This window comes from Carettochelys insculpta, chromosome 11, assembly GCF_033958435.1.
Source record: "Carettochelys insculpta isolate YL-2023 chromosome 11, ASM3395843v1, whole genome shotgun sequence".
Classification (NCBI taxonomy): domain Eukaryota; kingdom Metazoa; phylum Chordata; order Testudines; family Carettochelyidae; genus Carettochelys; species Carettochelys insculpta.
The window spans coordinates 32,413,402-32,438,118 of record NC_134147.1 but is presented as its reverse complement, the minus strand read 5'-3'; the positions used below and the strand labels follow the sequence as shown (position 1 = coordinate 32,438,118).

General features: G+C 44.0%; 1 protein-coding gene across 2 annotated transcripts in view; it reads right to left on the bottom strand.

Annotated features, from left to right (window-relative positions):
- Positions 1 to 13,456: 13,456 nt before the first annotated feature.
- The window catches only part of SSUH2 (ssu-2 homolog), a 37,471-nt gene continuing 26,210 nt past the window's right edge, over positions 13,457 to 24,717 (bottom strand). For both annotated transcript variants that reach the window (XM_075005444.1, XM_075005443.1), the window contains one exon: positions 13,457 to 14,316. In XM_075005444.1, the coding sequence (XP_074861545.1) occupies positions 14,170 to 14,316 (147 nt within the window). In that variant the 3' untranslated portion in view covers positions 13,457 to 14,169. The remainder of the gene's footprint in view (positions 14,317 to 24,717) is intronic.

The following is a 24,717-nucleotide window of genomic DNA, read 5'->3' as shown; positions in this document are numbered from 1 at the left end:
TGACTGTTAGGCTAGCGACCACTGCCAAACAACAGGTTACAATTGATTATATAGAATGTTGATGGGTGAAGAGTGAAGCAACAGGCAGAGAGAGAACCTAGAATCCCTGGATAGAAGCTAACAACAAGGGAAATTAGCACAATTAGCACAAAAAATTAGCACAATAAGCTGACAGTCTAATAAGGTTACAATAGTGGTCTCCACCCATAGCTTACAGAAAGTTCTTTGAACAAAGCAAATATTAATTGACAATAATGTGTAGAGTGGTGATGTATATGTTGGCATCACAATGTTATCCTCACAGGGATATGACCATATGTGTTACAGCTAACGAATCAAAGCAGAAGGTAATGAAGGTACGTGACAATCAAGCATTTGCTTCTGCCCTCCCACCCTGGAACATCCCAATTTCTCACTTCTGTGGCTCTCTTCCTGGAATGTGGTTGTCAGGGTGACTGTCTCTGTCTTTGTTCAGGCTGGGATGACCTTCCAGGTGGGCTCAGCGGGGCTGTGGCTGGGGGGAAACTCATGCTACTGGTGTAGGCCTAGTTTCCGTACCCAAATTCAGAGCAGGGGTTCTTAGCAGAATGTCATGGATTGCCTAGGAATTTCTACCCTACATTAAATATGTTTGGTTCAAAGTTAAGATTTATATAACCCACTCTTTATTATTTACTGAAACAAATGTATAATATATATATAGCTAAAAGTTATTACCTTTTATCTGACAGTCTTAAGGTACAATTGTGTTTAAATCTTGGTACTTAGTCTATGTAGATTAAGCCTCAAAACATGGTCTTTAAGGCAGGTATTATCCTGTGATGAGTAAACTGAGGTACAGACAGGTTTGTTGATAGATTAGTTCAAGGCTATTCTCTAGTGGATCAACTGACAGAGCTGAGACTAGAACTCCCCTTTTAAAAATAAAGGACTGCTCTTTCCATGTTATGTTCTACAATTCATATTAAATTAGTGCCCAAATGTCTGAAACAGGATTGACGCTGGACTCACGTGCCTTGCTCTAGAAACTCTGGAATCTGTCCTTTGCAATGGTGACCCTCATTCCAGGGGTGTGTAAAAGGACAGAGATTGTGGCCCCAATCCTGTGATAGGACCTTGGATTCAGATTTTTGTAGTCCTGCTGAGATTAATTAATAATGCTCCACTTCAGCTCACCCACCTGGGCTCGGTCCGCACAGAGCTCTGCTCAGCACTGCTGCCGGCAGAGCTATCCAAAGTGAGCTTCTCAGGAGTGCAAATGGCTGCTTATTTGCATACTCCCAAAGCTCATTACCATAGCCATGTGAGAGTTCAGTTCCGGCACTGCAGAGGCTGTGTGGATGTGCCTCTGCCGGCTAAACCCACTTCTGTCCCCAGTCCCTTATGTGTGAAACATTTTGAAGAAGGGGGGCTAGAGTAGACATGGCCTACGTGTGCAGACTATGTATTTCGAAATAGCTAAGTGCTATTTTGAGATATGTATATGTGCGTAGCAGCCCTGTTTTGAAATAGCTATCCCTAAATAGCTTGTTTAGAAATAAGGCTGCTGTGTAGACGCAGCCTCTCAGCCTCCCTCCCTCCATCTAAGTTTTCTGCAAGAAAGTAAAGAAATTATGTGCACATCCTCATGCTTTCCAGACTTTGAAGTAAATTCTAATCAGATAGGAACTCTTCCCCTCCCCCACCCCCACTCCTCTGTGGAAAAACTACTATATAGCAATTGAGTAGTGCAATATTTATTCGAATCAGTTGCTCTGTGGATGACATAACCAGAATATCAGCAAGGAAAAAGCCAAATAAGGGAATGTTTTAGTGAGAATCTGTCCTAAAATGGGGTTTTGAATTGTGATTAATGAAGGCAAAACACAGATGAATTTGACAATGGTGAGAATGCAAAAACCCTTATACTTATTTTAGACTGCTAACAAAACCAAATTAGAATTTGGAAAGAAAAGAATAGCCTTATTGAGGGAAGACTTCTCCATAAGAAAGAGCTGTGTTAGGAGGTCAGTATGTGAAGAATTTCAGGGCTAGATAGATGAATAGACCAATGCACTAGAGAGTTTCTTCTGTGGAGATGTTGTTTTCCTCAGAGGCTCTTTGATATATTTTTAGCTTTCCTGCTTGCAGTAATGAATTTGCTTCAGCAGATAGAAGGAAAATGATTTAAAAGGGGGAAAAAAGCAGTAGAAGTAAAAGCATGTGGAGGAATCTAAGTCATCTTTGGGGGAGGGACGAAACATGAAACTTCTTTCCACCAGACCCAGACGGAGCTGTTTCCTTCCTCACCTCCAATGTCTGCCAGACTTGGGGGACATGGACAAAAGCCATCAGCACTTTAGATGACTCTGGATTAGATGCTGATGATGCTGATTGGTGCAGGGAAGCACTTTAAGGGACTGCCCACAACCTCGGTCGAACACATCTGTCTGTCATCAAAGGGAGGTGTAATCTGCATGCTTTACTAACCTCGTTCCCTTTCATAGGTCCCCAGTTTGCAACAGTTGCCAAAACCACACTCTTTTCAGCTTCTGGTGAACGCCCAGTTATGTTCTTTCATCTCAAATGCAGACCATGCCATAGCCAGCCATGCTTTCGTTATTTTTCACTATCTTATGGCAATATAGGAGCCTCTCTGGCTCATGCTGAACGTGTGACTTTGCCCTGCTACTATTATTATTATTATTATTATTACTTTTGAGCTAAAGCCAAGGGAAGCATGCCCAGAATTTAGAGAACTGGCTGTGATATAAATATTGGAATAGAGAATAGATATCCCTGGTCCAGCACCCTTGGGACCTGACTGATCCCAAACAAGGGAATTTGCTGGATCAGGGGATGTTCCCCTGCCTCCAGCCCCTCAGCCTGCTTCCTATTGCTGGCCCAATTGGACCGCTGGCCCAGGCCTGTTCTTGAGCTTGACCCCACTGCTGGCACCTCTGGCTCTTGCCCCACCCAGGCTGCTGGCCGCTGCCTCTAGCCTCTTTTCCACAGCCAGAGGCATCACCCCTGGCACCAGAGATGCTGGCACCACTAGGCTTGTAGCTCTGTAGGACTGCCAGTTCCCCTTGCCACCAGGCTTCAGGCCAGATGTGAAACCTCACTAGTCCCAGTACTTCCAGTTTCATAGAACCATTGTTAACCTTTGGTGATGTAGAAAATCAAACTGTTATTCCCACTCTTCTTATGACTCAGGAACAATTTCTGACCCAGAATAGAAATTCGTCTCTCACTCCAGGACTTCTCTGTTCCCTTAAAAATATCTTGTAAGAGTCCTTTTCAGAGGCTTTTTGAAAGTCCAAATTTATACAACTTATTCAGCTTTTTCCATATTTCGGTAATACTGTTAAAGTACCTTAATAGACTGCTCCAGTCTTCTTTTCAGAAGGTGTACTGGCTTATCCCAATGATGTTCACCTTGGGTAAGACAAAAAACCATGATCAGGTGGGGCAGTATCTTCTCACACCAGTCTTAATATATGGTGCAGCACCCCAGAGGAACTGGCCCTTTATAGAGCCTCTCCAATTTCTCCTTAAGGGTTAACTACCCTCTGCTTCGGGGTTGGCTAAATATCACAGGCTAATTGTACGGTAAGGCTTTGCAGAAAAGTGTATGTGTGTGTATGTGAGTTTTTGTTTTGTTTTGTTTTGTTTTGTTTTTTTAACCACACTAAATGTACAGTGCTTCCAGACAGAGCCCCACACAGTATGCATTGCAGAACAGTTCAACACATCAAAAAGCTGATTCAATTCTGGGAGAAATATTACCTGCATAATCAGTTATGTGACAAAAATGAAACTGATCTCCCCTGCCTGAAAATCTCAGCATCTAAGAAGTATTCCCTCAGGCTTTCAACAATATTTTGCTGCAGGAGCTAAGCGACACAAGTGGAAGAGCTAACAACAGAAATCTAAGCAAAACAACCTAAGAGAATTTCTTTTCTTCTTGCCTGTTACAGCTTTGCACTTTTTTGTCACCAACGGTAGAAGAATATGCATTGAAAGATCAGCCATAGCAACTGATTTATCCTATTTACTAGATGAACTCTTAGTTAGAAGGGGTTTTATTAAAAAATTAAACGTTTTTGTATAAAGCTGTGAAGATCTGAAGGAGAAATCAATGGTCTGCAAAATGTGTTTTTTCAGTACTTTCCAAATTAAAAGTTTTATTAATGGCCTTGCAGGGCAGAGCTTGTTTCTTTTATCATAAACAGCATAAAAACAGAATAATCATTAAAGTGCATGCTGGAGTGACTGAGACATAAGGTTTTATTAACATTTAATGAAACTTTTCAATTCAGGCAGAGATACAATCTGAATTTTAAATGTGTTTTTTTTAATAGGGTTTTTTTTTAAACTTGAAGAGATTTCAGATCTATTTTTATGCAGAAAAAAACAAAGCCCTTTTGTGGCATAATATAATGGCCTTGTCATTTTTTTTTTGTTTTGTTTTGTTTTCACTCAACTTCTGCTACTATGTACGATATTGTACTGTCTGCAGGTTGAACCTCTCAGATCTGGTACTCTCTTATCTGTCAAGTAGGACCATGGATGTTGCCAGTCAATAGAGTACTGGATGGGGGCTACTGACCTCTGAGGGTCTGTAAGCCTGGCTGGGCCTGGAGCAGCAGCTGTCAGCCTAGCTGAAGCCAGGGCCAAAGCCTTCATCTGCAATGGGCCCAAGCTGAAGCCAGAGCCCCTCTTTGGGCAGTAGGAGTGACGATCCAGAGCTCCCCACCTGCTGTGTGGGCCAAGGGATAGAGGTGGAGTCTCCTGGCTGCCCCAGGGCAGTATGGGGCAGGTAGAAGTCCCCTGACAGCTCAGACCAGGAGCCCCAGGGCAGCCATGGTGAGTATGGGCTGGGGCTGGAGTCTCTGGGAAGGGAGGCTGGGGCTGCAGCAGTCTCAGGAGCAGGGCTACCTGTGGGTAGAATCCTTACACCTACACTGGTCCAGCAAATTCTCGTGTCAGAATTTGGACCTGTCAGGTCCAGACCATGCCAGACCAGGGAGGTGCAACCTGTCGATTGGGATCTTTCTTTCCCTGCACTGATGCAACTGAGAGGAAAATTAGGCCCAGTGTAGCTACTGGATTTCAGAACAATGATATTCTGAGCTCTGGTTGTTGATGTGTTAGGCGATGGTTGGGTGAGATACCACCTATGCCCTTATTTACACCCAAGTCTTTAATTGCTAGGACAGACAGTTCCTTCGCAGCAGGCAGCCCGGGCAGGCTGACAGATGCCCCAAGGTCCTAACACCCGAGTCTTTAACTGCTAGGACAGGAAAAGTCACTTCACAGCGGGCAGCCAGGACAAGCTGACGGGTGCCCCAACAGTTGCACTGAGAGCTTCCCACACCCAAGTCTTTAGCTGCTAGGACGAGAAAGTCCCTTCGCTGCGGGCAGCAAGGGTGGCTGACGGGTGCCCCAGAGAGTCTGCTCCATGGAGGCAGCACGACTCAGCGCTCAGCTCTCAGCACACTCTTACCAATGACCAGACTAATGCAGCTGAAAAGCAGCTGGGTTCTTTGTTTTGTGTTCAGCTTGCACAGTAACAGGGAGAGTCAGGTTACAACTTAAGCAGTTACTTATTTATTGACTAAGGAGATTTAACTCTTATGGTTATAAGATTACAAGATATATATACTTTGTTGCAAGCTTACAAGATTTATACTTTGTTACAAAGATTAGAAGGTTTACACTTTGTTCTTTAGTTGCCAATAGCTAGCATGTAACAATTCATAGATCAATTATTGAATGTGTACAAAGAAAACAAAAGGAAAGCAATACACTTAACAGGTCTTATTCTCACCCCTGCATTACCAATGTGGCGTGGCCAGCGTTTTCACTCAATACCTTGGGAAGAAGCAATAATAACGAGGAACAGGCGTCTCCTAGGACCTCAGGAGGCAAAGACCCTCCTGACCAGCAGGTAGAGGTCATTGCAGGTCACTTAGCGGGGCTGCCAGACCCTTACTTTATACCCATTGGGTCACATACATTCTTCCTTATCTCAAAAGATGCCAATTGAATTAACTCATCTCAAGACACTAGTTCTCACAAGGCTGGTTCACACCTCTGGGGTGGAGATAATTTTAGGGCATTCTTTCTTTATGGGCCAGAGATTTTTCCTCCATCTGAGACGTTTGTGTAGGTGAATCAACTGATGGTATTTAGCCAAGGGCAGTCCGAGGCCCTACTGTTTATTAGCCCATTGTCTTTACTCCGGAGCATCAAAAAGACTGTGCCTGAGATAAGCACATCTGTGCTCTCGGGCATTCCAGGGCTGAGCTGTTTCTTTTAACCCTTTGGTGCTCTGAAGTACCGAGGAGAGACAAGGTAGAGTAGAGTAAAGTGGCGGTTCTGTCTGGCTACATGATGAAACAGGCTTTTGTGGCTTTGCGGAAGGAAGCAGCACAGAAAGAGAGCTGCTGATACAATTAATTTACCTTCAGACATAGCCAGGTCAATTGAAAGAGAAATGTCATTTATCAAGACCAATCAGAACTGAAAACCTGTCTCCCATAATTCAGAAAGTCATGCAGTCCCACAAATGTACTGGTAGTGGCTCAGACTACAATGACCCCTTCTCATTTAAGATGAAATAGGGATGAGGACACTGATGCACCACAGTGGGCGGCAACCCCCAATTCCCAGGGGCACCTCATTGGAAGCAGGGTCAAAAGAAGATCCAATTTACATGACACCCTGGTGGGTACAAGGGTTTCCCTCTGAGTTTGTAGAGAGCTGTATATGACCATGGGCAGCCTGAATATCCATGTGCCATCTCTCATTCAGTGATTTATTTATTTTTTTGTCCTTTCTCCTCCAAATTAGAACCATCTGATCTTCCATGGTTACTAAATGCTAACATTATAGTCTAAGATATGAGGAACAGTGTGGCCCAGTGGTAGGGCATGCAGCCTGTTGGAAGATTGGTACAATGACCGTCCATGAGTTTTTCCAAGTGGCTGTGAAAGCAGTCTAAAATGAACAAAATTTGCAAGCAGAAAACCAGCCGTTTAATCTTGCCCCAGAAAATTATATCTACCATAATATCATATCATATTCCAGTTAAAGGGCAGTCTGTGCAGCAGCCGCTGCTGTGTATATTATGGCTGATCTGTTTCATTTCCTCTTGAGACAAAGGAAACAACCTTGCTTTCAAGTTGGATGTATTTTGTGCTCTCCTAAATAGGCAAGTCAGATTATTAACACAATTCCTGTTAATGTTAATGAGTTAAACGTGTATGCTGCTCAGTCTCCAGCAGTGCTGACATCGCATTAAACTCCAACACTTGTAGAGAAGTCATGCTGTCTGAAGCAGCACGTGTCAGTGCTTTATTGAAATGGCTGAACATAATGGCATAACTTCCAAACCACTTGTTGTTTCAGACCAAGTCTTTCCAGCTCACAGAGCTGTAATTGTGTAACATCTGGGATCTTTTCTCGCTTTGTTTGTTTTCTTAACCGTTGACTTTCTGTATGTGCACCAAGTAATATCACAGATTTGAAATGCACCACCTGGCAAGGAGTAATGGTAGGAGATGATGCACAGAGTTTGTGATGTTTCTCTTCTTTTTTTTAAAAAAACTTGTTCAAAATCACTCGTTCTCTAATATGCTTCAGAGAACATGTGCAAGACAGTTACAGAAAGAAGCTTATTGTTCCTTCTGTAGGAAACAGTAACCAAAATAAAGGTCACTGCTCTTAATAATGTTTTTATGGGGTCTATTTCTTAAGGGATTCCAACCTCATGCCATATTTTTATGTGAACACTTTTTCACCTCTAATTTCTTACCTGTAATCAGTAGGTGACACAAGTGATGTCATTTATTTGGCTAACAGGTACAAAATGGGTTCAGTTGATTCATGTGCAGATGCTTGTTCTTTGAGTTCTCTGTTAAAAATGGTGGCAAAGAGAGAACAAAGGGACTTGGTGCATCCCTGATCACTGCTGTGCAGGAATAGCCTGGATCAATTAAATTATATTCTTGATCTCCTAATCCACCACATGATGGGGCAGAGGTTATGACTGGCACCTAACAGCAGGGTAAAGTTGGGCACAAATGAAGAAGCCACCTTTCCAGAGGTAGGTATGTAGGGTCTCTTGGACTGAAGTCATAGTGAGATGGGAACTGCATTATGCAAGGAGCATTTAAAAAATTCTATTTTGGAAAATTTCCCAATGAGAGTGGGGCATGATGCAACATCTGCTGGAGATTACAGCCATGTGTTTGATATAACTGTTAGACTGCAAGTCTCCCTAACAATTAGCCACAAAATAGGAAAGAGTAGTTTTATTGCAAGAATCTTATGCTGGTGGGGAACTAGACTAGGTGACATAGTGGATCTTTCCCATCTTGTATTTCTGAGTCTATGGCTTAATAAAAGAGAAAGAGAGAGAGAGAGAGAGAGAGAGAGAGATCTTCAGCTATATTCCACCTGGAAGCATGTGACTATTTAAGAATCCATTTATAAACAAAAATGAGTTTTCTCTGACCTGGTGAGTTTTATTTTCATTTTCGTAAATTTCCTTCTAATTTAGCCTGCATGCTGCTAAGCTTGGCTCTTGGATCTTTGGTTCCTACACAAGTGCATTTTATGCAGCCACAACCCTGTGCCAAGATTCTAGGGTGATTAGAGTGTACAAGGGAGAATGTTGAGTAACTTATTTTGCTTCCTTTGGACACTCATGCTGAATAGCACTAAACCTTTTTCATGTTTATATTGTTTAACATCTAAAACTTTAATAAGACCATGGGTTGGGTTTCGAAATAGCTTAATTCTCAACCTGGAACTCAAGGCTAAGCAATTTTGAATATGGAATTGGCATTAGTTCTAGCTCATGAAACCTTTCTATAAGGTTTTCACTATATGGTAGACAGGTCAAACACAGTCTGCTAGAGTCTTTCAGTGATGAAGAAAAGAATGATGTCAATATTTTAAGTGATAAAATGCAAACAGAAATCTAGAGTGAATCAGTTTTGGATAAAGGTAGGAAGAAAAGTACTTGAGCTGTAGAAGGAAAAAGGTAGAACGTGAGAACGTTGACTCTGAGGAGGCCTCTGTTGAAGGATTTGGACAGCGCTAAGGTTTTATGGAGAGTTGGTTGTGGATTCTCCATCAGAAGGACTTTCCAATGGAAAACATAGTTTCTGCTGCACTAATATTCTCCATAAAGAAATTTCAGTTTTTCCAAAATGTTTTGATTTTCTGATAAAAACATCATGTTGGGTGAATGCAATTCAGAACATTTCATTTTGATGGCCTGTCCTTTAATGATTAATTTCAAATCAGTTTCCCCGTTAACCCATTGTTTCATGAACCTTGTTGTTTTGGCCTGCATTCTTCCCTGTGGGTCAGACTCCCTGGTAGACTATGTCCCATAAAACAACTCAAATTTCCCTCACCAAGATGTGTGTTGCATCCTGTGAGTCACATGACTCTGGATACATTATGGGAGATGTAGTGGGGCCATGGAACCCAGATGGGTACAACGCTTCCTTCTGAGTATCCCACGAAGGTAAGTCTCCATAGTGCCCTCCTGTTAAGGGCTTAATCAGTGGGTTCACACCCAGCAAATTCTCTGTATGGAGCAGAAAAGGAGATGGAGCCCAGGCCTCCTCCTCCTTCTATCCTGCAATAGCTGACTGCAGGCTGACTACGAGGGTACAGACGCCCTTTAGCAGTTGCCTGAGCTGAGGATCCCTTTCCTGGTTTGTGAGTATTTGTAGTTTCTCAAACAGGAGAGACAAACTCATTGCATCTGAAGCAGCAGGTCTTTGCTCACGAATATCCATTAGTCTATAAGGAGCCACAGGACTTCTTGTTGTTTTTGAATTCATTTGTAGTGTATTAAAAAATAAATTAGAGGAATTGATAGCTGTGGCACCTCTATAGCACTTCGTACATAGTAAATGCACACAAGAGTTTGCTTGATGCATTTCAGACAAGACCTGCCACTGGGATAGAGTGTGTATCAGAGCTACTGAGTGGGGAGGATATTAGATAGGGAGGAGAATAAGATGCTTCAGTCTGTGCTTTGTAAAGGCATCTGTGAAGTGGGGAAAGAGGCCTAGAGGGAGTTTCAAAAACGACACTTTGAAATGCTCTTCTTTCCTTGGAAATGCAGTTTGTTTTGTTTTACATTATCATATCTGATGCCAGGGGAGAGAGACTGTGGTGAGGCAAAAGAAAAGTCAAATATTAGTTTAAGTGCATTCTTCTTAGCAGTTTTACAGTGGATTTAGAAATGTGCCTCAATTAAATCCTGGCCACAAATTTGAGAGCTTCACAATCAAATTCCAAATGCTGTAGTTCAGACCAATACAAAAGACCACCCAGAGCAATATGGATTTGAGCCAGAATGTAGGAATCTATGTGCCTAACCGCAGTAGACTCTGTCTATGAGACTAATGATTTGTCTTAAATCAAGTGAGAGAGCTAAATTCTGCAAAGTAAAAGTGTTAGCAGAAGTGCTAGAAACTGTGCAAGCTCTGTGCCAACAAAGTTGATGGGCAATGGAATGCCATGCAAAACTATATTTCTGTCTGTGTTCGCCTCCCTCTGGTGGGCAAAACTAAAAAGGTGTATACCTCTCCCAGCTTTCAACCTCCTCTTGGTACAGTAGATTACCAGTGAGGATGCTTCTTGCTCTTTCAGAAATAATATTAGACAGGCCTCCTTCAGAAACTAATTCTTTTGATGTAATGTTACTTTAAAGGTAGTGGATTCTGCTAAATTTAGACCAGGAAAAAGATTTTCTTTTTTAAAGAAAAATGGTCCATTAACCCAAATATTTATTAGGGGCTTTTTATTTTTCAATCTAGCAGGAGTCAAGCTATGCCTTATGCCTAATCTGCTCCCATCTGACCCTGTGATGTCAAAAGGCACGCAAACGAAAGGTGTCAAGGTCTGATTCTCACCTGCCTTTCTCCTTGTGTGGTAATTTACACTTACACAGTATAAAAAGGCTTGGATAGGGATTTACACCTGCTTTGCAGACCTGTAAATGAGCACTCAAGGTACAAGGCAGGGAAGAATCAGACCTAACTGATTGATCGTAACCTGCTCAAACCACAAATGTTTTTAATCTGCCCTGGATGAATTACCTGTCTAAACCAGAGTCAAAAGGAGCACTTAAGAATAATCAGTGGCACAAACTGTATTCCTCGACGCTTATCTGTTACTGCCACCCAGTGGTGTACACCCTGCTGTCAACCCCAACGATTTAAAAACCATGACCTGGGCTTCAAAATTATGAGATTGCCTTACAATTCATGAGAGGCAAGTTGGCTGATGTAATATCTTTTACTGGTCCACCGTCTGTTGGTGAGAGAGACAACCTTTCAAGCTAAACCAAGCTCTTCTCCCAATCTGTGGAAGGTACAGTACTGAGTCTCACAACTAAATACAAGGTGGGACAAATTGTTGAGCATAAGAGGTTGACGTATATTCTAAGGGATCATTCAATATGAAGTGGCCTGTTAACATCCCGTGGTCAAAGGACAAAAAAAGGGGATTAGAGATTGTTGTAATAAGCCATAAAGCCAGTGTTTTATTATGCCGTTGTTTTTTAATGTCTAGCAAAGCTAAGAGTTAAGCCCATGCTTGTCTTTTGAAGGGCTTGTGCTGGGTTTATTGGAGGATGAGGACTGAGAAGTTGCGTATGGAATGAATGTCTTGTAAAACGTTTTAGCCAAAGGGTAATATTCTGTTTGGACTTTTTTCGTGTTTCTATGTGAGTTCATTTGGGAGCTTAATAATTGTCTGGTTTCACTCATATGAGATTTTTTTTAAATGTTAGCTTTTTTACTGTCTTTCTGATTTCTCAGCATTTAGAACATGCTCACTTCACCTATTTAAACTTTTCTCTGCCACCATTATGGCTTAAAAAAATTATGAAAGTTGAGATTTCCAGATGGTCTCTGGCAATAGCTGGAACTTTAAGACTAACACAAAATATTACAAGATTGGTGGTAAAAATGCAAGAGCTGGCTGACCTGAGGTAAGTGGAAAAATTCCCATTTAGCTCCAGTGTGTACTGGATCAGGTCCCAGCACTTTGTAACCTGCATAGATTACATATTGACAACCAGAGGGCAGCAAGCACTGTTGGAAACCAGGTGCTGGCAACAGTAAATTATGTTTCTTCACTTCTAGCACTACAGCAACACTTTTGCATGGTTGGTTTGCCTGAGAAATACCAAAGTATTCTGCCTTCATCCCAATCCAAGCTGGATCAGAGCTACTTAAATTCAGGGGGACACACAAAACTTATCCTTGGATCCTTTTCAACAAAGGTTGACCATCCTGCACAGACTTCCATACTTTTCCAGGACTCCCTGAGCTTCCTCAGCATGTGTAGGGTGGGAGAAGAGTTTGTAACGGTCTCACGAGAGCAGTCTGACCCCTCTGTGAACCCTCAGAGGAATCCTTACAAAGCACACTTCAAGGCTACATGCTGCAAAACAACTCATCCTGCCCCACAACACCTGCGAAACAAGACTTGCTTGCCAAGACTTCAAGGCTACGCTGGCAGTAGGCCACAAGAGATAGTGATAAGGAATGCATAGGCAATTTTAGGCAATCTTATGTTAATGAGTTCAGCTTTATCAGCTAGTGTTAGGAGGCATGTTACAGAGCCTCTCCCCGAGCGAAGCTCCAACGTGTTGGGTTTTCCCCCACTGGTGACTGCAGCGTCTCCAGGGCTCCCGTCGCGGGTGTCACGCACTTTCAATAAACCAAATATAGCACTCGCCTTCTGGGTGCAGCCTCGTTTCTGGGGAACACGAGCCTGGTTGCTTACAGCATGATCATCACCAGCCCAGCTTGATGGACTCCTCAGGCTTTGTCTCTCAGCACTTTCGATTTCCTATAGCTCCATGGCTGCATTGGACGCCCACCTCTTAGTCTAGAAAACCTGAATCTTAAGGTCCAGTGTTAGGGACATGGAAAGAAACTGACCATTCATGCAAACAGGTAGTGAAATTGATCCCTTATCCCAAATCTTCACAGGATGCTGGAAATTGCATCAGGATTTGAGTAACATTTTTCCGCTACTCAGGAGCAATGCTCCCTCTAATCTTTTCCATATACATGTGGATTTTTCTGTGCAGGAGCAAAATAAATGTTATGTACACTGAGGCACGTGCAAATGCACATCACCAGTGTAAATAAAAAACCTAGCTGTGGGTGCTCTGCTAATCCGCTGGGCAGCCCTGGGATCTCTCCTGAGTGCCTGCACAAGCTCACAGTTTACAGAGAACATGTACTGCTGATGGGAGCATGTACTGGTTTCTCAGGAACAGAAATATTCTTTAATGGCTGAGAGTTTCAGCACTGACTCCACCTACAAATACAGCCAACGAAATAAACCATTCCACTTTGACTCTGTTTTTTACCCCCTCTCCACCTGCCAAGAACTTCACACATAATGTACAGGGAGCCTGAAAATGCTATTTAATTCTCATTTTGATACCTTCCTTACAAGTATCATCTCATTTCAGACAAACTTTAAATGGTATTTTAAAATAAAATATATTTAATAATTAAATATATAGAGAAATGTTGTCTGTTACTGTGGGTTATAAGTCTTAGCTCAGGGAATCCTAACAAATAAAAGAGAATGCATCAGTCATAAGTAGCATAATTATGCATGTAAAAAGGCTTAAATATGTAATATTTCAATGATAAATAAAAAAATCCAAAATATCCTCAAGTGGAAATAATTTCTGCAGGCCTGATCTTTGGGAGTCTTTCCATTGGCTCTAATGAAGCTGAATCAGGCTCTGAGCTGCTAATGGCATTGGTTTGCACGTGTCGTGTTCCTTAGTCTCTCTCCGGGGCAGTGGTGAGGGGGTCGTTCTTTCGCTGATTTCATCTACACTGGAAATTATAGCTCCATGCACTTCCATGAGTGGTAGCACTAGATAGAGCTGCCAAGCTGAGGGCTCAGGAGTTATCTCCTTGTCTTCCAACTGTACTCTGAGCGGGGCCAGATGACACATGGAGGAACAAACTCAGGTCCTCCAAAGCTGTTTCTTCCTCTGGTGCTGACCTGGGTGTGGTGCATCCACGGGAAATCACAGATTTTAATATTGCCATTGTAAGTGCAGCCATTGTTTGTTCACACTGAAGGACTTTGGAAGCATTCATGCTACTGCCATTATATGATGGTGCAGCCGCAGCAGTACCTCTCTGGGTAGTCCAGGGCATACACCTTGTTTTCTAGTCCATAGACATAGTACGCATACTTCTTCCCTGCATACTGATAATGTACTTCCGTGATGGGGATCAGCTCAATAGTCTGGCGCTGGGAAAAGAAAAAAAAATAGTGACGAGCATTAATGGAGTAGGGCTGACTCCTCACCTTTTGCCATGTCTTGAGAGGAAGAAAGAAAAGCCAGACATCCCACAGAGAGAGAGAGAGGCCTTCAGCCACAACCAGATGTGGAAAAATTGCCCAAAAAGTTACTTGAGAGAAAGCGCAACTGCTTATAGTAGGAATATAGTTAAATACAAGTTACCTGTGTACCTCTGGATAATTACTTTACTAAAAGTGCACATGCATTACTCAAGTAACTTTTTGGGTACTTTTTCCCACCTCTGGCCACCACAACATTCGTCACACACTCACCCCCTTCTTCAGCAAATGACCTGGTGCGTTTGGAGGTGTTGGCACTGGAACATTGCCAGTGAGTTTATACCTACTTTGTGCCAGGCTTGGTTTGTTTACAAACAAGACATGATTAATACTCAGTCATCCTGGAGGTTAATTGTGTGCCAGCACCAAGTTGGAATAAAGTTGCCTCTCTGTAACCGTGTCAAAACAGTTTTCTTTGGCTGTATAAATGTGACACTTTCCCCACATAACCAGCAAAGCCAATCCTGTATTGTCACAGTTCCATGTGTGGTAATGTAACTGCCTACAGGCAGGCTTGAGACCTCTGGAGCTTTCTAGGAGTGTATGTCTAAAGAGTTAGTGTGTGGTTTTCTGGTTTGAAAGTAGATATGGGGGTACGAAATGAAACAGCAGTCATGTAGCACTTTAGAGACTAACACAATAATTTATTAGGTCGTGAGTTTTCATGGGGCACACCCACTTTTTCTTCAGATCTGGAGATAGTGCTGTACTGGAAATGCCCAATGGGGGTATGAGTCATCAATGCCTGCTGTAAATGGGGCAGATAAACATGTCAATCTTTACCTTGTTACAAAAGTATTTGAATCGGAGAGGTAGCCATGTTAGTCTGTAGCTTCAAGAACAACAAGAAGGCTTGTGGCACCTTACAGACTAACAGATATTTTGGAGCATAGGCTTTCGTGGGCAAAGACCCACTTCATCAGATGCATGAGTGGGGAGAAGGATGGTTTCAGAGGGGTATTAAAGAATGGGGTCCCAGAAAAAGGCAGAGCCAGAGCTGACAGGGTCTATTCAGCAAGGTGGAAATGACCCATTATCAATAGTAGGTGTCAAAGAGGAAAAACAAGATCAGACAGGGGGATACAAGCCATTGTCAGAGTCTAATGGGGAGATCTTAACACCCAGGGCAGAGAAGCTGCCTTTGTAAGCTGCGACCCACTCCCAGTCTCTGTTTAATCCATGGTTAATTGAGTCAAATTTACAAATAAATTGCAGCTCAGAGATTTCTCTCTCCATTTGATTTTTGAATTTTTTTTGTTTCAGGACTGTCACCCTTAAATCTGCTACTGAGTGTCCAGGGAGAGTGAAGTGTTCCCCCACAGGCTTCTGTACATTTCTATTCCTGATGTCTGATTTTTGTCCATTTATTCTTTTACATAGAGGCTGTCCAGTTTGGCCAATGTAAATTGCAGTGGGGCATTGCTGGCACACGATGGCATATATTATATTAGTAGATGTGCAGGTAAAGGAGCCCCTGATGGCATGGTTGACATTAGGTCCTGTGATGATGTCACTGGTGTAGATATGAGAGCAGAGTTGGCAACAAGGATCATTGCACAGGCTGGTTCCAGGCCTAAAGCCACTGGTTTGTGATTTGTAGTGGCTGGTGAGGATTTGTTTAAGTTGGGCAGGCTGTCTGTAGGCGAGGACAGGCCTGCCTACCAAGGTCTGTAAGAGTGAAAGATCATTGTTCAGGATGGATTGCAAATCACTGATGATGCCTTGGAGAGGACTTAGGTGGGGGCTGTATGTAATGGTCAGTGGTGTTCTCTTGTTTTCCTTGTGAGGCCTGTCTTGTAGCAGGTGGCTTCTGGGTACCCATCTGGCTCTGTTAATCTGTTTCCTCACTTCCTTAGGTGGGTATTGTAGTTTGAGGAAAGCTTGGTAAAGGTCTTGTAGATGTTTGTCTCTGTCTGATGGATCAGAGCAAATACGGTTGTACCTTAGTGTCTGGCTGTAAATGATGGATCATGTAGTATGCCCCGGATGGAAGCTGGAGGTGTGTAGATAAGCATAGCGGTCCATGGGTTTTCGGTATAGGGTGGTATTTATGCGACCATTGTATATCTGCACAGTAGGGTGGAGGAAGTGAATCACTTGTGTGGACTGGTCCAGGCTAAGTATTTGAGTTCTTGTAGATGGGTGAGACCTTAAAGGACATTAAAGACTTGTTTACTGCTTCACAAACTAGAGAATTAATGTCTAAAGCTGGGCCCCAAACCTAGACAGATACTGACAGAGCTAATTAGAGCTCCTCACTGGTCAATTAGGGCTCAGGTGTGAGCCCCAATTAACCTTCCAGTCAGATTCATTTATAAAGAGATCCCTTGTGTCAGTAATCAGGAAGGCTGAGTGGGAGAGGAGGGGTAAGGCTTGTATTGCAAATTGGTGTGTCTTGAGTTTGTTTGGTTGTGGGTGAGCAGGGCTCTCTGGTTTTATGTGAAGTGTTTATCCTGTATAAAAACTTTGATGTGTTCTCTTAATTATGCAGGTGTCAGGTAATATGTTTTTTCAGGCCTGCTGCACGAACAAGTACTGTGAGTCATTTCCTGGTTGGGGTTTTTTTTGTTGATAGCAGCGGGTTTGAGATGCGGAGAGAAAAGCTGAGGGTAAGAGAACAGAAGTCTAATCTCTAGCATGGAGCGTGAATCTCCTCAGGTAGTCTCTACTTGGATCTAACAGAAAAATGTCTGTGTAACTCTCCATGGGGGAAGAGTGCTTCAAAAATGTGAAGTACGTAGACAATAAGCAGCAACCTGATTACAAGATTTCAGATGAGATTTGCCTAGAGAAGACCATTCTTAGAGGCATAACTTGATCCATTCAGTTAGAGTTGCAGATTCTTTTCAACATCCCATTCTAAGTAACCCCTGTGCTCCTGGTATCAAGTAAAGATTATTGGAGCATATTTCTATCAAGACAATGTGGGAAGAAAGCAGATAAACTCTGACAGTCACTTTTAACCACTTTTTATAAAACGTGCTACAGTTGACAATACTAAAGAATCAGTCATAGCTGCAGGGTTATCTGAGATTTCTCCTGTTCTTGAACGGGGGAGGGAAATGCAGTGCTATAAGATAATCCTTTTGGCTAGCAGAAATTCATATGTTTCTCACTATGGTATGTCTTTTCTTAGGATGTTTTCCTCTCACAGGTAGGAGAGGATTTAGGGTTCTGTAGGTCTTGACCTCTTTCTAGTGTGAACCAAACCCTGAAAAAGCTGGGATCTGCACCTTTCTTTTTTCAGTAAGGGGCCAAATCAAGATCTCCAATTCAGGAGACCCTATATGTTACAGAGGCTTTAATTTAGAGCCAGAGATTGTCGCTCAGCGTCTTCTAGTCTACAATGTCTCTGTGACATAAGGAAATTTAAATGGGAGATTTCCACTATACCTATGTATTTTATGTAAGAAAGAGACGGTATTGTCTTAGAGCTTCAGTCTTCCCTATAATGTTCTGCAGGTGCCTAAGTCCTTAGCAAATGGATCATAAGGTCTGGCAAAATACAAAGCAGCACTGAGAGGTGTACACATATTCTAGGGTCTTTGCCGCCAGTAGCAAAAAGATTGCAGTATTTGCAGATCTAGCAGGCAACATTTTTATACTAACTGTGCACACAGGTAAATAACTACACAGGATACAAGACAGCTGAAAATCAGGTTCTTCATGTCTGATCAGCTACCTCAGTCAGAAGTCAGAGCCTCTTGGGTTTCATTCTCCTGCCCATGGATGAATTCTGAGAGTTTTTGTTGGGGTTTCTTTAACTTGTGTGTGTTTAGATACAAGTTAGGAGGGCTGAGAGAGTTCCTTCCTTCACAGCAGTGAAACCTCTTTTAAAACCCTACCTTTGACATGTAAACAAAATGTTGCCTACATTTTTAATGCTCCTTTGTGTCAACCATGAATGATTATATCATAAAATGTCCCTTGTATATTTCTACAAGGAATTTATGTTCCAAAGCACACAATTGTGAGAAATATAAAGAGCCATCACCACATGGGAATTGTACATGTGCCTTATAAGCTACCTGCTTTTCAGTTATATGCAGTTTACACAATTTGGTTATAGTTCTGTTTGTCCTAGTGTGTCTGTATTCAATTGCTGATTCATTCCTATTTCCTTTCTCAGCTCAGTACCAGTGCAATATGAAGTTTTCATATGCTCAGGGAACTAGAGACATTTTTGCAAATAATAAGAATTATTCTTGTTCTTAATCTTTCTACTTAACATTCAATGAATCCTTTAGACGTGTTTCTTGTATTTTTTGCTTATCCTCTCTTTAGACTCTATTTTTACATCACCTACACTTAAAATTCATATCTGTAATGCCTGAGTGCTGTATGATCCACACTTCTTCAGTAACCCTTCCTATAGTGTCTTACTGTTTATTAACAAAACTACTTCATTGGCCTTCCTGTAAGGGAAGCACACACTGATCCCTTTATATTTAAATCAGGGCATCTTGCTTTATGTTATTCAATATTTATCTCACTATCCTGGTCTTAGCGGCAGATTTTCTTTTCTCATATCTTTTATAAAAGAAAGAAGCAGGTTTGCTTAATGGTTATTGCACTACCCTAGGACACAGAAAGCCTTGGCTAAATTCTGTCCTCTGCTACAAACTTCCTGTGTGACCCTGGGCAAATCACTAAGCTTCCTTGTGCCTCAGTTTCCCATCTGTACAATGGGGATGCATTTGGCATAATGGACAGTTTGAAAGGAAGAGGCAGATCCCACAGAGAATGGGTATATGACATAGTAGATTGGTGCAGAGCTAGTCTACAGAAACTAAGCTACTCCACACTGGACAGGAAAAGATGGAAGGAAATAGTGAGGGAGGCTTGCTGATGATGATGATGACAATGGGGATAAATTCATTTTAGTGTGTGAGGTGTTTGGATACCAGTAATAGGGTCTGTCTAAGTGCCCAAGATAGCTCCAAGGTTATCCTTCTGAGTTAAGGTACTAAGCTAAGGGACTCAGGAGATTTGGGTTCATGTCCTGGCTCTGCCACAGACTTCCTTTGTGACTTTAGCAAGTCACATAATCTGTGCCTCCATTCTGTGACATGGAGATATTTTTTCTTTCTCTTTTCTGAAATAACTAGACTGTAATCTCACTGAGGCATGATGTCTTTCATTATGTGTGTGTATTGTTCCTAACACAATGAGATTTGCTGACTTTGTTAGCATTAACCCACCCATTTCTCCCTTTCTATAGTCTGACCTTCTTTGGAGGGTGGATTCTCCTCTGGAGAGCCCTTTGTGGCACAAAGAGGCACACAGAGGCAGGAAGCAGAAACACAGAACTGGCACTCCCTGCTGCTCTCTTCCCCCAGGGGAAGAATCCTTAGGAAACTTGTAAAATTCTTGTACCCCTTAAAAGGCCTCAAGAATTTATCTGGCTACATTTCACTTCTGCTGGAACCCGATAAGACTGTGGATCACAGAAATAACCTATTTGCTAGGAGTTTGGGGCCTTTTATAATATAAAGCATCACTAATGCAGATTGAGTGTGTTCTCCTCCAGTGTTGGCCTCACAAAACATTTCCATGGTACAGGTTGAACCTCTCTAATCTGCAACTGTCTTGTCTGGCAACCCCCCATAATCCAGCATGGTTTGAGTTAGCTTGGACAGTTCACTCAACAATTCTGTGCCCCAGTCTGCACAGCTGTGAAGTGGGTATAGTAATCCCACCCAACTCCCACCGCATGTAAAACATGTTGAGACTCTTCACTGAAAGCTGCAAATAAATCACACATGCCAATTAAGAAGTGACCTGGGACAAAATCCTGTTGGGGGGCATTTTACCGAATGTGTTCCAACAGCTAGAAATAATTATTCACGTCCAAATATTTTCAATGAGGGGCCATGCCAGGAAAAAGTCTGCACAGGAAGCTCACACTTCTATTTAAATGTGTGTTCACTCTTCTGAAGTATGTTGAAAGCACGCATTCAGCTAAACCATTTGACTGCAGAATTTGCTTTCTTTAGTTCCATTCAGCCATGCAAAGGTGTACAGAGCCACTGGTAGCATTTGTTATGAAAAGACACTGCCACCCAGCGCTGAAGCAAAGCTAATGCAATTGGGATCAAGCTGAGAATAAACTCAAAAAGCAGAGGAGAAGACGGCGATAGCTGTGGTAGGTTAAGTAAAAATCCCCTGATCTCGTTAAGTAACGTTCCTCAGTTGTCCACCCTGATGTGTTATGATTACACACACAATATTCTAAATACAGCTAAATGAGGCAAGCCCAAGCTTCCAATCTGTAATCAGGCTGAGGCTTTGGAATATTTACAGGCAAAATATTTACCCCCGTCAGATGGACAACTTCATAAGAAGCTGGAATGCCAACAGCCCAGCAATTATGAAGTAAGACGTGTTTCTCCTCTTCCCAAAAGATGCTGACTATTAAGTGGTAGAACTTCAGCCAACAGCAACTGGAGGGTGCAAAGAATTAAGTGGCGAGGAAAGGGCAGGCAGGAAGCCGCTCAGACCTAGGTAAACAACACATGGTCTGGGAGATCTGGCACTGGAATTGCTTCTCGGCACCTGCTTTCCTATGCAGCCAGAGGAGGCATTTGGATGGTGTGTCCCAGTTGAGTGAACAAACTGCTTTTGATAGAGAGAAGTGGAGATTATCGCCTGGAATTAATTTGGATAGCATGAGCATGCCAAAGATCTGATTTTTAGATGGACAGACCATATGGAAAATCGAACCATTCCCCCCTTTGGCTTATTTTGGTTTCTTAATTTACTTTTCTTTTTCAAGGCGGCATTTTTCCCTTTCCTGAGGGAAAAGGTAGTGTGTGCCAGCTGTAATTTAGCATTTGCAACGTAATGAAGGCAATAGATGTCACTTGATGGAACATAATGGTCATGCAAAATTAGGTGCTAGGGTATTAATCAGGGAGAATACCGAATCTATTTCATGGGACTTGGTTTGAAAAGGGGGAGATAATTGCTCCTCTTTAGACCCAAGAGCTGTTATTTCCCTTGGCATTTAATTCTCATTTTTAAAGATGTCCCCATGCTTTACTTCTGCACAGAAATAATACTGCTCTTATATGACGACCTTAGTAATTAACATCTGACAGCCTCCCCCCAGCATCATTGTGTTTAATCAATTCCATTAATAAACCTACTGAAATAAATGCAGTCCAACATTGTCAGGAGTGACCAGTGGTATTGGCTGCCCAACTTGTGGTGCCTTAGCACTAGATTGTCCCTGTTTCTGACTCTGAGTGAGGAGGGGCACAAGGAACCTTCCCCACCCTCATCCATTTAGAGGCCAAAGTCAATTGGGCAGCCGCTAGCCTCAAGAGATTACTCCTGCACAGTCCTAGGAGATTAAACTGCCCCAAATAGGGCAGAAACTTGGCACCCCCTGTTCTCTCTCCTCTCTTTCCCCACCTTCCCAGCCCTATGTGCACACAGTGGCCTGTAGTGCTAACTGGCCGTGGAAAGTGAAGCAATGAGAAGATGCAGTGTGCCCCTCCCTCTAGCTACCAGGAACACACTATTTCAAGAGCCTGCCTGGAGTAGCCTCACTTCCTGCCAGCTGGCAATACAGTTAAGATATTTTAAGGCTAGTAAGCACCATTATGCAGTGGCAACTTATGTGGGGATTCTGAGGTGGGGGGGCACTGGCTGTGTGCCTCTGCACCACCCCATCCCCTCCCATGCCCTTCCCCCTCCTACCCCAGCTCCAGCCCCTCCTCGCTTTTCCTCTGGATGGTGCAGCCCTGTTGGCGAGTGAAGTGGCAATGACGGTTAGACGCCAAAGGTGCATGCGACTCCCTTCACATCCCCCCTACATGTTGCCCCTGCAATTAGGCATATCTGTTTTGACCTTCTGTATAGGGCAGGTCAGAGACACTCACCCACCAATTTCAGCATCAAATCCATAGCTTATTTGGCTATTACATGTCTTTTAGACAAGCACCAGTCTTGATTTGAAGACTTCAAGTGCTGAAGAATTCATCCCTAAGGAAATTGTTCCATTGGTTAATTTTCTAATTATTAAAGGCATGTATCTAATTTCTAGCCTAAATTTGTCTCAGTTCAGCTTCCAGTTACTGGATGTCACTGTGCCTTTTTCTGCTGGATTAAAGAGCTGTCTCTGATCAGAAATCACTCCTTTGGGTAGACCTCTCTTGTAGATGGTGATCAAGTTATCTCACAATATTCTCTTGGAGAAACTAAATAGACTGAGCTTCTAAAGTCGCTCAGTGTAAGGTTATGCCTATGCTAGACATAGAAAGTTGAACACAGAAGCGCAATTTCAGCTGCGCCAATGGCGTAGCTAAAACCAATCTATCTGCACTTGGCTAACTTGTCTATCTATACAGGGGACAGTTGATGGGAGAGATTCTCCCTTTGACCTCCTCTACTCCTCACGTCTCACAAGGAGTGCAGAGGTCAAGTGCAACCCCTAACAGCTCAATTTCATGCATCCAAACTGGACGTGTGAAATGAAACCCAGGAAGATCGACCTTGAGTCGATCTTCAGTGGTAGTGTAGATGTACACTAAGGAGTGCTGTCCAGACCTCAGATCATTCTTGTAGATCTTTTCTGATTTTTTTTTTCAATTTTTAGCTTCCTTTTTGAAGAATTTGACATTGTAGTCCAGCAATGGGCCAGCTAAGGCCAAGTACACAGGTAGCACAACATACCTACCATTTTTTGCCTTGGCTTTATATCCACAGATCACATTTTCCCTCTTAGTTACAGCATCTTCTGGGAACTTATGTTCATCTGGTTATGTATCATTATGCTTAAGTCCTTTTCAGCAGCTCTGCATTTCAGGATACTGTCTCCAATCTTGTGTGACTTACAATGGCCACGTCTACACGTGCCGGCTACTTCAAAGTAGCGGCGCCAACTTCGAAATAGCGCCCGTCACGGCTACACGTGGCGGGCACTATTTCGAAGTTGACATCGACGTAAGGCGGCAAGACTTCGAAGTCGCTATCCCCATCAGGAGATGGGAATAGCGCCCTACTTCGACGTTCAACATCGAAGTAGGGAACGTGTAGTCGTTGCGCGTCCCACAACATCGAAATAGCGGGGTCCTCCATGGCGGCCATCAGCTGAGGGGTTGAGAGACGCTCTCTCCAGCCCCTGAGCTCGATGGTCGCCGCGTGTAGCGGCCCCTTAAAGGTCCCCGCCCCCTGCCTTCCTGTGCAGGAAGCTGAGAGAGCGTGCAGGCGGCAGCCCAGCCACGCGGACAGCCTGCACGCTCCTCTGCAGCCACCAGAACCCCCCAGCACTGCGATGGCCGCTCCCCAGCCCCCTAAGTGCCCACAGGGCACCCCCCCCAAAGGGGAGCCAGGGCTCCCAGACTGGCAGCCAGGCTGGGAAGCAGCAGCGGGGCCCCTCCTGGACGGAGGCCGAGCTTCGGGACCTGCTGGGGCTCTGGAGTGAGGAGGAGGTGCTCCAGGTAATGGGGAGCAAGAGGCGGAACGCGGATGCGTTCGCTCAACTGGCCGAGGGCCTGGCCACCCAGGGTCACCCTGCCCGCACTCTGGATCATGTCCACAGTAAAGTGAAGGAGCTGCGGCAGGGTTACACCCAGGCCCGGGATGCGGCCAGCTGATCTGGGGCCGCCCCCATCACTTGCCCCTTTTACAGGGAGCTCAGGGCCATCCTGGGCCCCTGGCACACCTCCTCCCCTCCAGCCACTCTTGATACCTTGGCTGACGAGCCCCAGCAGGCCCCGGAGGCAGAGTCCGCCCCAGAGGTAAGCCCCGTACCCCGGGGGCCCCCCCAGGAGCCCACCCCTGGGGCACCGGAGGAGGAGGAGGAAGAGGGGGAGTCCTCCTCCAGTGACGCAGGGCTCCGGATCCACATCCCGTCCCAGAGCTCCAGCAGGGCGTCCGCCCACCAGGTGTCCCCTGACCGTGGGAGCGGACCATCAGGTATGTACCCGCCCCCCCAGTGCACACCCCCCGGGTTGAGGGGCAGGGGTAATAGATATGACCAGGGCCCTCCACATGCCCAGATGACCATGGCTCCAAAGAGAGCAGTGGCATGTCCCTCACAGGAGTGCATCAGCCCCTGCCCTCCCAGCAGGACAGTGCCATGCCCCATCCCTGGGGATGGGGGGAGCGGAAACTAGGGTCCCCCGGGGGGAGGGGGTGGGACACCCATCAGCAGCAGCAGCAGCATCTCCCGGGGACGGGGATGGGGAACCTGCAGCAGAGGGGTGGGGGGACAAGGGCCACGGCTCGGGGCCCACACTAACGGCTGTCTCCACTCTTCTTCCCCCCCCCCCGTGTTCTGCA